At 53.5% G+C, this 12,462-nt stretch overlaps 1 protein-coding gene across 1 annotated transcript in view; it reads right to left on the reverse strand.

Moving 5' to 3' along the window:
- CPAMD8 (C3 and PZP like, alpha-2-macroglobulin domain containing 8) overlaps positions 1-12,462 on the reverse strand; it is a 100,819-nt gene that overhangs the window by 37,979 nt on the left and 50,378 nt on the right. The window contains exons 21-23 of the mRNA XM_018051356.1: positions 7,834-7,987; positions 7,302-7,432; positions 1,843-1,894 (exon numbers count right to left, since the gene is read on the reverse strand). Of these exons, the coding sequence (XP_017906845.1) occupies positions 1,843-1,894; positions 7,302-7,432; positions 7,834-7,987 (337 nt within the window). The remainder of the gene's footprint in view (positions 1-1,842; positions 1,895-7,301; positions 7,433-7,833; positions 7,988-12,462) is intronic.

Consider the following 12,462-nt stretch of genomic DNA (forward strand, 5'->3'; position numbering starts at 1 on the left):
GAACTTAATTTTTCTCAAACCTTGAGCGAACCAATGCATTTTTCTTACAGAAATGTTTTTCTTAAGTTGCATTAATGAACTATGCATCTACCTGAGACTCAGCCTTTCTTCAAGCTGGTTCTGCCTAAGACTCAGAACTGATAATGGTTCAACAAACCAGCATGTTTTACTTATGGAAATGTTCTCTTAAGCTATGTTAATGAAACTGCGTATTTGCTTGGAAACCTGCCTTTCTTCAAGATTCATGTCAATTGTTCTATGGTCCAGGATGATTCACCTTGTGCGATGTTATCTCAAAATTTATGTTGTGGGTGAGGGGTCTGGTGCAACTTAGTTTCGAGACATTTCCTTTCTTTAATTAGCAGCTTGCGAATAGCTATATAACTTCTTGCTATAAACTAGCAAGGGGGCACTCTTTCTGCCGTCTTCTGATGTCTGTGTCAGAAGCTTTCTGTATCTCTTTTCTACTTTAATAAAATTTTATTACACAAAAGCCCTGAACAGCCTCACCGCTGGACCTGGATCAAATTCCTCTCCCCGGAAGGCCAAGGACCGGCTCACAGCAGCAACCTTTCACCACAGCTACTGAGTCTGTGCCCTAGAGCCCGTGAGCCGCAGCTACTAAAGCTCCCAGAGCCTGTGCTCCGCAACAGGAGAGGCCACCACCATGAAAAGCCCGCACACCACAACTAGAGAGGAGCCGCTGCTCACCACCACTAGAGAGGAGCCCGCTCAGCAGTGGAGACTCAGCACAGCTAAAAATAAACTGCAAGTCGCTCAGTCGTGTCCGACTCTTGGCGACCCCATGGACTGTCCATGGAATTCTCCAGGCCAGAATACTGAAGTGGGTAGCCTTTCCCTTCTCCAGGGGATCTTCCCAACCCAGGGATCAGACCCAGGTCTCCTGCATTGCAGGCGGATTCTCTACCAGCTGAGCCACAAGGAAGTCCCCCAAAATAAAGTCATATAATTATTTACAAAATATTTGAGCATATATGTGATGTCTTACTATCTACTGAAAAGAGGGGAAGGGGGATGTCAAAAGGAAGCCTGGGTCCAGAGTGTGATGTGACTGCCTTGGCAATAGGGAGGTGGCACACCTAGGGGCTGGCATCACCTGGGGATTCCATCTCAGATCCTCTGCTCTGCCCCTTGGCAAAACCTGCCAGAGGAGCGTCCAGTGCCAGGCCCAGCCCAAGCTCCAAAGTGGAGGGCTCTTTGAGGCGGGGTTGGATGGGGTAGGGTCAGACCCTCCCATAGGCAGCTCAGGCTCACGTTCCTCCCGGCACTGACATGGCCCCACCAAGGCAGAGGCGTGGAAGTGTCTTTCTGTGGCCACTCCACTCACCGGGCATTTCGTACCCATTTCCAGATCACGGGCAGGCCCAATGTCAACTTCCGGGGATCAGGGTGGACCCCAGATCTCACACTTCCCGGAACCTGTCTTAATTTCTCACATCCTTCTCTGCTACCCCTGGGTTCTGGGTCACTCTCATTCTCCCAGCTTTCCCATGCTGTGACTCTAAGACCTCCCTTCCCCAGACCATCAGTCCCTCCCTCGAGACTCCAAGTTCCACAGCCCCTTCCCCTGACGGCAATCTCTTTTCTCGTTGGCACCTGCAGTCAACCATCATGACGAGCTTACTTCCTGCCTGGCAGAAGCCCAGTCCTCACTCTGCCTTACATGTGTCCCTAGCTGGGACATTTCAGTAGCTTTGCCATGGTGTCCCCAGCCCCGAGGCAGCAACAAAGTTGCAACAGTGTCCACTTGGCAGCAACAAAGTTGCAACAGTGCAGGTGTAAGGGCCAAAGTCTTCTGCAGGGTGGGCGTGGGAGACTCACCGTTGGGACAGAAGAAAGCGCTGTAGGTGTATGATCGGGGGGCTCCTTCAGGCTGAAACAGAGAAATGGGGAGAACTGAGCACGAGTGGAGGCAGTCACTGCACGGGCCGCTGTCCCACGGCTGCAGACTCGGAGCTGCAGAGTCTGGACCCCACAGAATGATGTCACAGGGGCACAGAGATAGACCCAGTCTCCAACCTCCTGTGTGCAGACGGGGAAACTGAGGCTCGCTTCCCTTTCCCCCGGCTCTAGTCAAGCTCATCAACCACACCTAGAGTGATCAGGCTTCTCACATCCCTGCCCCAACCTCCTGACCACTCCTTCCACCCAGATCCCAGCCCGGCTTCTCCCCTCTGGGTAAAGAACACAATGACTTAAAGGCTGCCAGGATCCAAGGCCCCGTCTGGCCCGTAAGAGCGCTGAGAACGGAGCTCCCAGGCCTGCCAAAGACGGGGGTCTCTGTCCCACCGTCCAGTGCCTCCTCTGTCTCCCGTCCTTCGTGCTCCTGCCCCCACCCCTTCTACGACATCACCCAGTAGGCAGGTGGCTTGTTCTCTTCAAAGGGAGCACTCAAGAACTTCCCTCGTGGTCCAGCGGTTGAGAATCCGCCTGCCAATGCAGGAGACACAGGTTCCAGCTCTGATCTGGGAAGATTACGCAGGCCGCGGAGCAGCTAAACCCGTGCACCACAGCTCCCGAGCCGGCGCTCTGGAGCCCATGCACCGCGACAAGAGAAGCTGCCCAACCAGAAGCCTGGCCACTGCAGCTAGAGAAAGCCCGTGCGCAGCAACACAGGCCCAGCACAGCCAAAAATGAACAATGTTTTTAAAAAGGGGGAGCACTCGAAATTTAATGGGATACACCTTGCGGGGCTTCACCTGACCCGTGGGATTCCAGCTTTTCCAGGTCTCCTTTCGCAGTGTCAGCAGACTGGTGAGCTGGGGCCACTTGAGGTCAGACCTTAAAGGGTTAGTCTTTGACCACTGCAGCCAGACAGCCTCCTGGGGTCCCAATTTCTCCCACTGTGACGGTTCACTTTATTTGTCAACTCCAGACATCTGATCACGTGCCTGTGAGGGCATCTCTTAAAAGAGCCAGCATTTGAATGGATGGACTGTGATGCAAATGGCCCTCCCCAGAGTGGGTAACCCCCAAACACTCCACTGAGGGCCCAAATACAACAAAAGGCGGAAGAGGGATGAATCCTCTCTCTGCCAGGCAGTCTTTGAGTTGGGGCATCGATCTTCTCTGCCCTTGGCGCTCCTGGTTCTGTGCATTTCTCAGCCTCCATGACCTTGTGAGCTTCGCAGGTGGTGCTAGTGGTAAAGAACCTGTCTGCCAGTGCACAAGATGTAAGAGACACGGGCTCGATCCCTGGGTCGGGAAGATCCCCCGGAGAAGGTCATGGCAACCCACTCCAGTATTCTTGCCTGGAGAATCCCATGGACTGACCCATGGACAGGGAAGCCTGGTGGGCTACAGTCCATGGGGTCGCAAAGAGTTGGACACAACTGAAGTAACTTAGCATACGTGATTGTGTAAGCCAGCTGCTTATAATAAATCTCTTTCTAGAGAGAGATTTATGTCCTACTGGTTCTGTTTCTCCAGAGAACCCTAATACACCCACTGCTTGCTGGGTGACCCAGGGCCACTCACGTAACTTCCCTGGGCCTCTATTTGTTATCATTGGAAGGACTGATGCCGAAGCTGAAACTCCAATACTTTGGCCACCTGATGCAAAGAACGGACTCACTGGAGAAGACCCTGATGCTGGGAAAGATTGAAGGTGGGAGGAGAAGGGGACGACAGAGGATGAGACGGTTGGATGGCATCACCGGCTCTATGAACATGAGTTTGAGCAGGCTCCAGGAGTTGGTGATGGACAGGGAGGCCTGGCGTGCTGCAGTCCATGGGGTTGCAAAGAGTTGGTCATGACTGAATGACTGAACTGAACTGAACTGAAGATGGAGGTGATGAAGGCATTGACCTTGATGTGAGGGTTAGGTGTACTTCAGATAGGGCTGGCGTCTTCTCGGTGCTACTGAACAGTCAGTTCTTGTTAGATCTTCTCATTGCCCTCCCTCCACCCCCTGCCTCCAGTCCTCTGCAGATGCTGCAAAGATGGGCATCATCCACCCAGGGATGACGAGTCCAGGAGGCACCTGTCTGGATCACGTCCACTTCCTGCTATCAACCCGCCTCATGCACACAAGCCACAACCAGATGTCCCCACTGAGCAACTAGTTGACAAATCTTCAGCAAAATGGCCCATGGCTGGCACCAAGAGGCCAAGCACACCCTTGCGGATGACACCAACTGGATTGTCATCTCACACCCAGCACACCTGACATGGAGTCTGCAGGCTATCTGCTCAGCCACAGGCTCCACGGTGAGCCCCCAAGGTTCTGCTTGGGCATCAGCAACCTCCTTACCAGGCTATCAGCTCAGTCTCTTGTTGGCAAAGAGGTTGTCACTGGACAGGGCCTGGCCATTGTAAACCCATGATAGCTATACAGTCATAAAAATGATTCACAACTCAGATGTCTACCGATGGGTGAACAGATACAGTGGAACGTTACACGCCATGAAAAGGGATGAGGCACTGAACTGATACCTGCTACAATACAGGAGTTATATGTGGGGAAAGAGAGTCGTCAGTAGGGCTAATACGAATATGAAAAACAGTAGATTGTAGATACGGCTTCCCTGGTGGCTCAGCAGTAAAGAATCTGCCTGCGATGCAGGAGACGTGGGAAGAACCCCTGGAGGAGGAAGTGGCAACCCACGCCAGGATTCTTGCCTGGGAAATCCCATGGGACAGAGGAGCCTGGCGGGCTACAGTCTGCGGGTTTGCAAGAGTCAGATACGACTGAGCGACTAAACTACCACACCATGTAAGCAGACCTCAAAAACACCATGCTAAGTGAAAGAAGCCAGAGAGGAAAGCCCACAGAGTGTATGATTCCATTTACACTCAATGTTCACAACAAGCAGATCCAGAGACAGCCTCTGAACCCTTCCTTTGGCGCTGAGCGTGGCCCCTGACCATCCAGGGTCTCCCGGACACACCCCCACTCCAGCATAGCCTTTGAAATAGCCAGTGGGGCTGCTCCTGGCCACTCGGCCCTATCTCCTCTCCCAGCTTAACTCAGAGGGGACTCTGGTGCCAGCCTCTTGCCTTCACGCTGCCCTGGCTTTTAGCTGATCCTGGCTTCCAATCTCCTTTGCCTCTGTGCTTGAGCCAGCTCCCAGTCAGGTTCCAAAACCAGGTCCCTGCGAAATGTCACTTTTCTTATCTCGGGCAGGACTTTTCTGCAACCTTATAGCACATAACAGTGCTTCATTCTGGCCTGTTCTAGGGATTTTTCTATTCTGCATATTTCATATACATGGGATGGTACACTACGCAATCTTCGGTGTCTGGCTTCTTTCACTGAGCATAATGTTTTCAAGGTTCGTCTACACTGGAGCACAAATCGGTGTTTCATTGCTTTTCATGACCGAGTAATGTTCCATGATATTGCGAAACTGTATCCCCTTGCACCATGTTTATTGATTCATCAGCTGATGGACATTTCCTAAAACAGAAAAAGCATCCCTGGCTTGTGTCCAGGATCCCCCAGTTGACCATTATAAATGCCTGGATGACAGCAGCTCCCATCTCTGTAGCACTCAGGCCAGGAACTCAAGAGATGCCTTCCACACACACTCTCATTTAACTGCCCAGCAGTTCCCATTTGAACTCAAGGCTGTCACTCCAGAGCCCAACTCTGGCCAAGAAGGCAGACCCCCTTTCACTCCTGTGATGCCTGTGAGGCTCTCCTCACGGCTCTGAATTATGTCGGCCTTCTTTTCGATTCTGTGAACTCCACTGAGACATGGTGGGCTGATCGAAGGCTCTCCAGCAAAATTTCGAAAGGTCATAATCCCCTGAGCCAGCTGGGCTGCCGGGCGGGATGGCAGTGGCCCCTCTTCCACTTGACCCAGCACTCATGACGGTGCAGCCATCACCTCCTCCCTACCACGTGCCTCTCAGGAATGGCCTTTCTGTTGTATTCGGCCTCCAACCCAGTAGGTGGCATGTGACATCTGGTCAGGGTCCATCGTGTAATAGAGCGAGTGACCCATGCACCCAGAGTTCCATGGTGGGACAAGACGGGAGAAGCTGCGCACCCAGCACTCCCTGTTGCATCAGTCTATCTCTCTAATTCATGCTTCAGTCTTTACATTGACATTTCAGGGCTTCTGAGGGCTACATCATACCTCCCGTCTCCCAGAGCTGAGTGTATATCGCTGGACCAGCGGATGCTGCAGACATTGGATACAGCTGAGCAGTGCGAGTGGGAGGAACAAGAGAATCCTTCTCTGTGCATCTTAGAAATTCTTCTTGCAGAGGAAAGAGACAAGAGCTCCAGGCCTCCAGGTCGAAAGGAGGGCAGACTGTGGCTCAGGAGTGTGCACAGGGCTTTGCAGCGGGTCACCGGGGATTTCTGCATTTCCTGTCGAGGCCATCCCATTCCTGTTGGCTCGTGGAGGTCATATGCCTCATCCGATGACACACGGGTCCCTGAGGACTCCATCACGTCATGTCAACAAAGCTGCAGCAATGACCCGTCCGCCTCCGGGAGTTCCGCCCAGCTCGCACGTGACTCCTGGTGCTGATGGAAACCATTTGCGCTCAGTCCACCAGGACCGCAGTGGAGGGAGGGCAGCTGTTTGCAGCTGGGCCACTGGGGAGGGGCAACACTCCGGGCTTCAGCCCTTCAGCGGCTGCCGCGTGCTCTCCGAGCAGCAACAAACAGGATTCTGACCAGGGCTCTGGGCTCTAATGCATCCGAGCAGCCCCAGAAAAGATGGGGCATCATTGTTCCCACAAGCCCAGCATTGTGAGATGAGATGCCACGTGCGTTCTCCAACCTCCCCCACGCCGTGGGGTGAGTGTGAGCACCCAATCCTTCAGGGCAGACTGGGAATCACAAGACACTCGATGAGCCCCAAGGACAAGTGGCAGATCCCAGATTCACAGCTGAGAGGGGAAGCGAGGTGGGGGGGGGGGGGTGGTCTGGGCGCCCCGGCTGGAGGCTCTGCGTCCTTCCCACACAGGCATTCCAAGGACAGCCCTCCAAATGCCGAGTCACAGTCTCTACAATTGTCTATGATGAACGGGTAGCCAGGAGAGAAAGGCACGCCACCCTCCACTGTGATCGACCCCGGGGGTCAGGAGGACACTTCCCTGCAGCCTTTGAGAGCCCCACATCACTGCACCATAGCCTGTTCAGCCACTTGAAGAGGGGATGGCTGCCACGGTCCTTCAGCCCCAGGCCCCAGAGCACGACTGGTGGGGGCTAAGTGCAAATGGTTTCCCCTGGCTCGGGGAAGGCCCACACACCCCAGCCCCTACCTCACTGGGGAGCCAATCAGGCCCTGGCCAAGTGCCTTGAGCAAGGACATGGGCTTACCTCGACCATCACACTGCGCCGGATGTGGTCCCTTCCGATGGGGACCCTTCTGTCAGCGTAATTCTCCTCTGGGGGTCTGACGGACTTCCCATCCCGGCAGCAGCTCGTTTCTCTGTAAGCCAGAGCTTTGGCTGCGGAGATTTGAGTACTCGGTGCTGGTTCTCAAAACAGGACCCCAGCCGGCGCTCTTCTGCCCCACACTCTTGTCCCAGGCCTCCCAGGTATGCATGCACGCATATGTGTGCGCATGATGCATGCTGCATGTATGTGAGTGCATAGATATGCATGAGTGCACACGTGTGCAAGTGTGAGTGCATGCTACATTGGTGGGGCACTTTAAGAGCCTGGCTTCCCCCAGAGGTGGCCCCCTACCTCCTGATCACTCTGGACTGGTCCAGACTCCCGCAGTAGCTCTCTTGTCCCTCAACCTCATGTTCTGCCCTGCTGACCCTTCCCCCATGCCTGGATTCAGCGCCTGGACCCCTTGGTGTTCTGGAGAGGAGAGATGCCCCAATAAGCACGTGGACCTCACCTGTGATGTTGCTGAGACCCAGGTCGCCGAAGGACAGAACCACCCACGTGGGCTCCATCTCCCCGGAGGCCACACACGTCTTCTTGGTCAGATGGCGTTTGCCAGGATGTCCGACAAACTGGATGCCCTTGGGAACTGAGATCTTCACATAGACCTGGAGAGGAGGGCAAGCATCCATGGTACCCAGAATCTGTACACCCTCCCAGCACGCCTCGCTGCCCACTACACTCCGTCCACCCTGGAAGCCTTCTCCCCAAACCACGCTCTCCATGAGAAACCCCCTTTGCATTTCTTATCAGAACCAACTACTCGGGCTTCCCTGGTGGTCCAGTGGTTAAGAATCCGCCTTGCAATGCAGGGGACACCAGCTCGATTCCTGGTCTGGGAAGATCCCACGTGACGCGGAGCAATGAAGCCCGCGTGCTGCAGTTACTGGGCCCACCTGCGGCAACTGCTGAAGCCCTTGTGCTCTAGGGCCTGTAGTCTGCGCTGAGAGGCCAGCATCCTGCAGCTAGAGAGCAGCCCCTGCTCTTCCCAACTAGAGAAAGTCCACACGCAGCAAAGAAGACCCAGCACAACCAAACATAAGTAAATGTTAAGGAAAAAAAGAACCGACTCCTCCACGTTGTCCTGCTGGGAGCCCCCTGCTTCCCTCACTCCCCCACACCCTCACTGGTCCAGCTCCCCTTGGAGACCAAGGTCGATTCAAGGGCTGCTTATCCAGCTCCAATCCTCCCCAGCCAAGGGATAAGAGAGGCCACTCCACACACAGGCCTCACAAAGCACTTCCTCTGACCCTCTCTCCAACCATGGAGGTCCACTGCATGGACCAACAGAGCTTGGTGTACACACGTGCGTGCGTATGTGTGTGTGCCGGGCAGGCGTGCACCTCTGTGTGCACATCTACACATGTAGCAGGCCTGGCACTGCCAGACGTGTGAGTGCATGTGTGTGAAGACAAGCGTCTCTGCATATGTGTGCAAGCATACCTATCTACACGCGTGTGTGCACACCACGTATCTATCTACGTGCATGTTGTGTGTACAAGTGTTTATACCCCTCGACCTACAACATGCTCTTTGCTCCGCATCGACTTGTCCAACCAGTAGACGCACAGCACCTAGTGGGTTCAGGCGCCCTCCTAGGAATTCAAGAGACAGATCTGAGCAAGACACACGAGTGACGCCTGAGCCTCAGTGCACCTAAGTCACACACACAGTCAAATGCGTACAAGGAAGCTTTACAGTGGCAAGTGTGACAGAGTGTTTGAATACGGCCTACGGGCAGGCCCAGCCAGACCTGAATGAGAACGGTTGGTCCATTTGGGGGTTCCTCCATCCCCCTCAAGACACCATTCTTCCAGAAAGTTCTTGCAGGGAGGAAAGAAGAAATCCAAGCATCAAGTACTGATGTAATCCATTTTCTGGGTCCTGGGAGGAACTAACTGTCCAGGCTGAAGGGTGGGATCGGCCTGTTTTCCTGGAACCTCCAGACCAGCACGAGGGAAGTGTGAGTGTTAGTTGCTCAGGCGTGTCTGACTCTTTGTGACACCATGGACTATAACCCACCAGGGTCCTTGTCCACGGGGCTCTCCTGTTCCTAAAATTGAACACATGGACACACCTGTTGCCCAGCAAGGATGCCTTCTTCCAGCCGACAAGCCAGCCACCAGGGCATGATCAGAGCTGGAATGGGTACCTGGGGGCCTGCCTGCAGTCCAGGAGAGAGCTTCCCTCGGGGGCCAGCCTGTGATTAGGAACCAGCCTACACTTATTCCATCTTTTTGAGACTGGAATCCTATTCCTCCTAACCATGTGTGGTCAGTCACTCAGTCGTGTCCACCTCTCCATCTCTGAGACCCCATGGACTGCAGCCCACCCGGGTCCTCTGTCCACGGGATTCTCCAGGCAAGAATAGTGGAGTGGGTTGCCATGTCCTTCTTCCCAACCCAGGGATGGAACTGCATCTCCTGCACCTCATCTCCTGCATTAGCAGGCAGATTCTTTACCACTGAGCAGTGGGAAGCCCCCTCCCAGTGATAAACCACATAAAAAGGGTGAATGAAGGCTTCCCTGGTGGTCCAGTGGTTAAGAATCTGCCTTGCAATGCAAAGGACACCAGGTCCATCCCTGGTCCAGGAAGACCCCACATGCTGCTGGGCATTTAGCCTCTGTACCACAGCTACTGAGCCCACCCACCTAGAGCCTATGCTTTGCAACGGGAGTGGCCGCCACAGGGAGAAGCCCGCACATTGCAGTTAGAAAGTAGCTCCCACTGGCCATGACGAGAGAAAGCCTGCCCACAACAATGAAGGTGCAGCCCAGACGAAAAAAAAAGATGAATGATAAAGCTCTGGGTGTTGGGGCCCTGCTCCCAGCTTATTGCCCTGAGCCCTTCACCTGTCTTCCTCGACCCCCTCTGGGCCACCCACAGCCACTGCCCTGGTTGTTGCTGCAGCGGTTCTCACTCAGACTAATGCACGAGCCTCCTCCTTCTTTCTCGCATTCCCAACCAGAGCCTAAAATCCAGCCGGACTGTGTCACAGGCAGCTCTTGGGACAGGCCAACCTGCCTTCTGTCCCTGTCACTTGCAGATACTGTTCCCTTCCAGGAATGCCCTTCCAGGCCCAGTGCCCAGCTTAAACATCGCCCAGAGACTTCTCTACATTCAGAGAAACCAATCCTTTTCAGGGTTTTCTTGGTTCCCTGTAGGCATATAATTTTTTTTTTTTTTTAATCTCACAGCATAGGCTTGTGAGATCTTAGTTCCTGGACCAGGGATCAAACCTGTGCCCCCTTCGGTCGGAAGCATAGAGTCCTAACCACTGGACCACTGGGGAATTCCCGACGCCTAATTCTAACACAGATCTGCCCCTCAGTCCCTGGGGGACCTTGAACATAATGCTTCTCTGAGCTTCCCATATGGGAATGATACCAGCAGGGACAAGGTAAGTGATTAAATAGTTAATCCCACTAGGGGACTGTAAGCAGAAAAAATACAGGAGACCCTGTAAGTTAACAATTACTCAAGAAAGTAGGGTTGCTTAACCACCAAACCAAGCAGACTTGCTTAGCAACAAAGCCAGGCAACAGAAGCACAAGGCATGCCCCCAAGCAATAAAACAACGGCGGCACGAAACCCACATCCTGCCCAGCGAGCTCACTAAGTCAGGACATGCTCTCCGCACACATGAAAAAACAATTTGTGGACCCAGCTTGACCATGTAGGGACAAGAAAACTGCCCTGGCCAACCTGAAGGGGGCGCTGATGATGGAAGCGTGCCGTTTACTTCAAGGATGACAGACTTCTTCGCCCCCTCCCCACTTTTCCTTTGATTATAAAACTGTCGCCCAGTAAGTCCTTGGGGCATGGCACACTCTTGTCTGCCTGCCTGTAAGCCTCACAAGCGTCCTATTCTGATAAATCACTTCATCTCTATCACTTCGCCGCTCACTGAGTTCTTTCTGCACTGAGACATAATGGGCATGCTACTGGAGCTCCCCAGAGGCCCCCAAATGACATCAAACCATTTCAGTGCAGCCACAGCTCCTCCTCTCACAGCCCTTCTGTGCACTGGATAAAAATACAGGGAATACCATGCATCTGGCGCCGGACACAGAGATGTGCGCCCAAGAAAACCGAGTCAGCAGCGTCAGAAGTCCAGGTTGAGCTCAGGCAGACCTCACGTCCTGGGCACTCGGGTCTTCCAGATTCCTGCACATAGCCCAGCAAACCTCGGGGACCTGGGTGACTGCTGTTGAGTGAATGAATTTGAATCACTAACATCTTTTCACACCTGGGAATTCCTTTCTGGTAGCCTCTGGATGTTCCATTTCTATTCTAGAGCTGTGCTGACCATTTTTTTTCCTACTTGGGATTTTCTTTCCATTAAAGACCCAAGAGAGGAGAAATTTCTATGTGACGGTACATGATCTGTGGTTATTCCATAGAGTCAAATATGCATCAGAAAGCCCAATGCAAATACCAGCCTCAAAACTGGGCCCAGGCCACAGCATGGGAGGGGTCCTTAACTGGCCTCGAGGCCATTATAAGGCATTCCATGCAGTACGTTCTTGGGTTGATTTAACTATTCAGTGGAGGTATAGCATTTACAAAGGAAAAAAGGCATAAAGGATTTCATGTAAGTTCAAGGTCACCCTTTGAGCCAAGAGTCAGAGGCTCAGAACAATGCTGTCCCCACTCTGGACCAGGCTCAAAAACGGCTCTGACACAGCATCTATGCTCAGACTCACAAAGGAGCCTGAAACCTGCTCCCTGCCCCTGGGGTGAGGGGTGGGCAAGTAGATCTCTCACACCCAGATAAGGAAACAAAGCAGCCTAGTGAATGGAACACCAAGCTGCAGTCCAGAGGGTCTTCTGGAGAGTGAGGCGAGGACGTGCTGAAACTGTAGCTGAGGGATGGGCGTTCTGCCAGCCTCCCACTCAGGACTTCCATCCCCAGCAGCCTTGACACTTTTCAGGTGGCAAATTCCAATCACCCCAGAAAGCCCTGTTTTTCAGGAAAAGTGGGTAGTGGTTGGATAAAATCTCTTGCTTTCTGGTGACCTTAGCCTGGGGCTGCAACTCACATCTCTGCCCTTGGTGGGAAATGTGCCAGCAGCCTTGGGA

The sequence above is a fragment of the Capra hircus genome, chromosome 7, assembly GCF_001704415.2.
Source record: "Capra hircus breed San Clemente chromosome 7, ASM170441v1, whole genome shotgun sequence".
NCBI lineage: Eukaryota > Metazoa > Chordata > Mammalia > Artiodactyla > Bovidae > Capra > Capra hircus.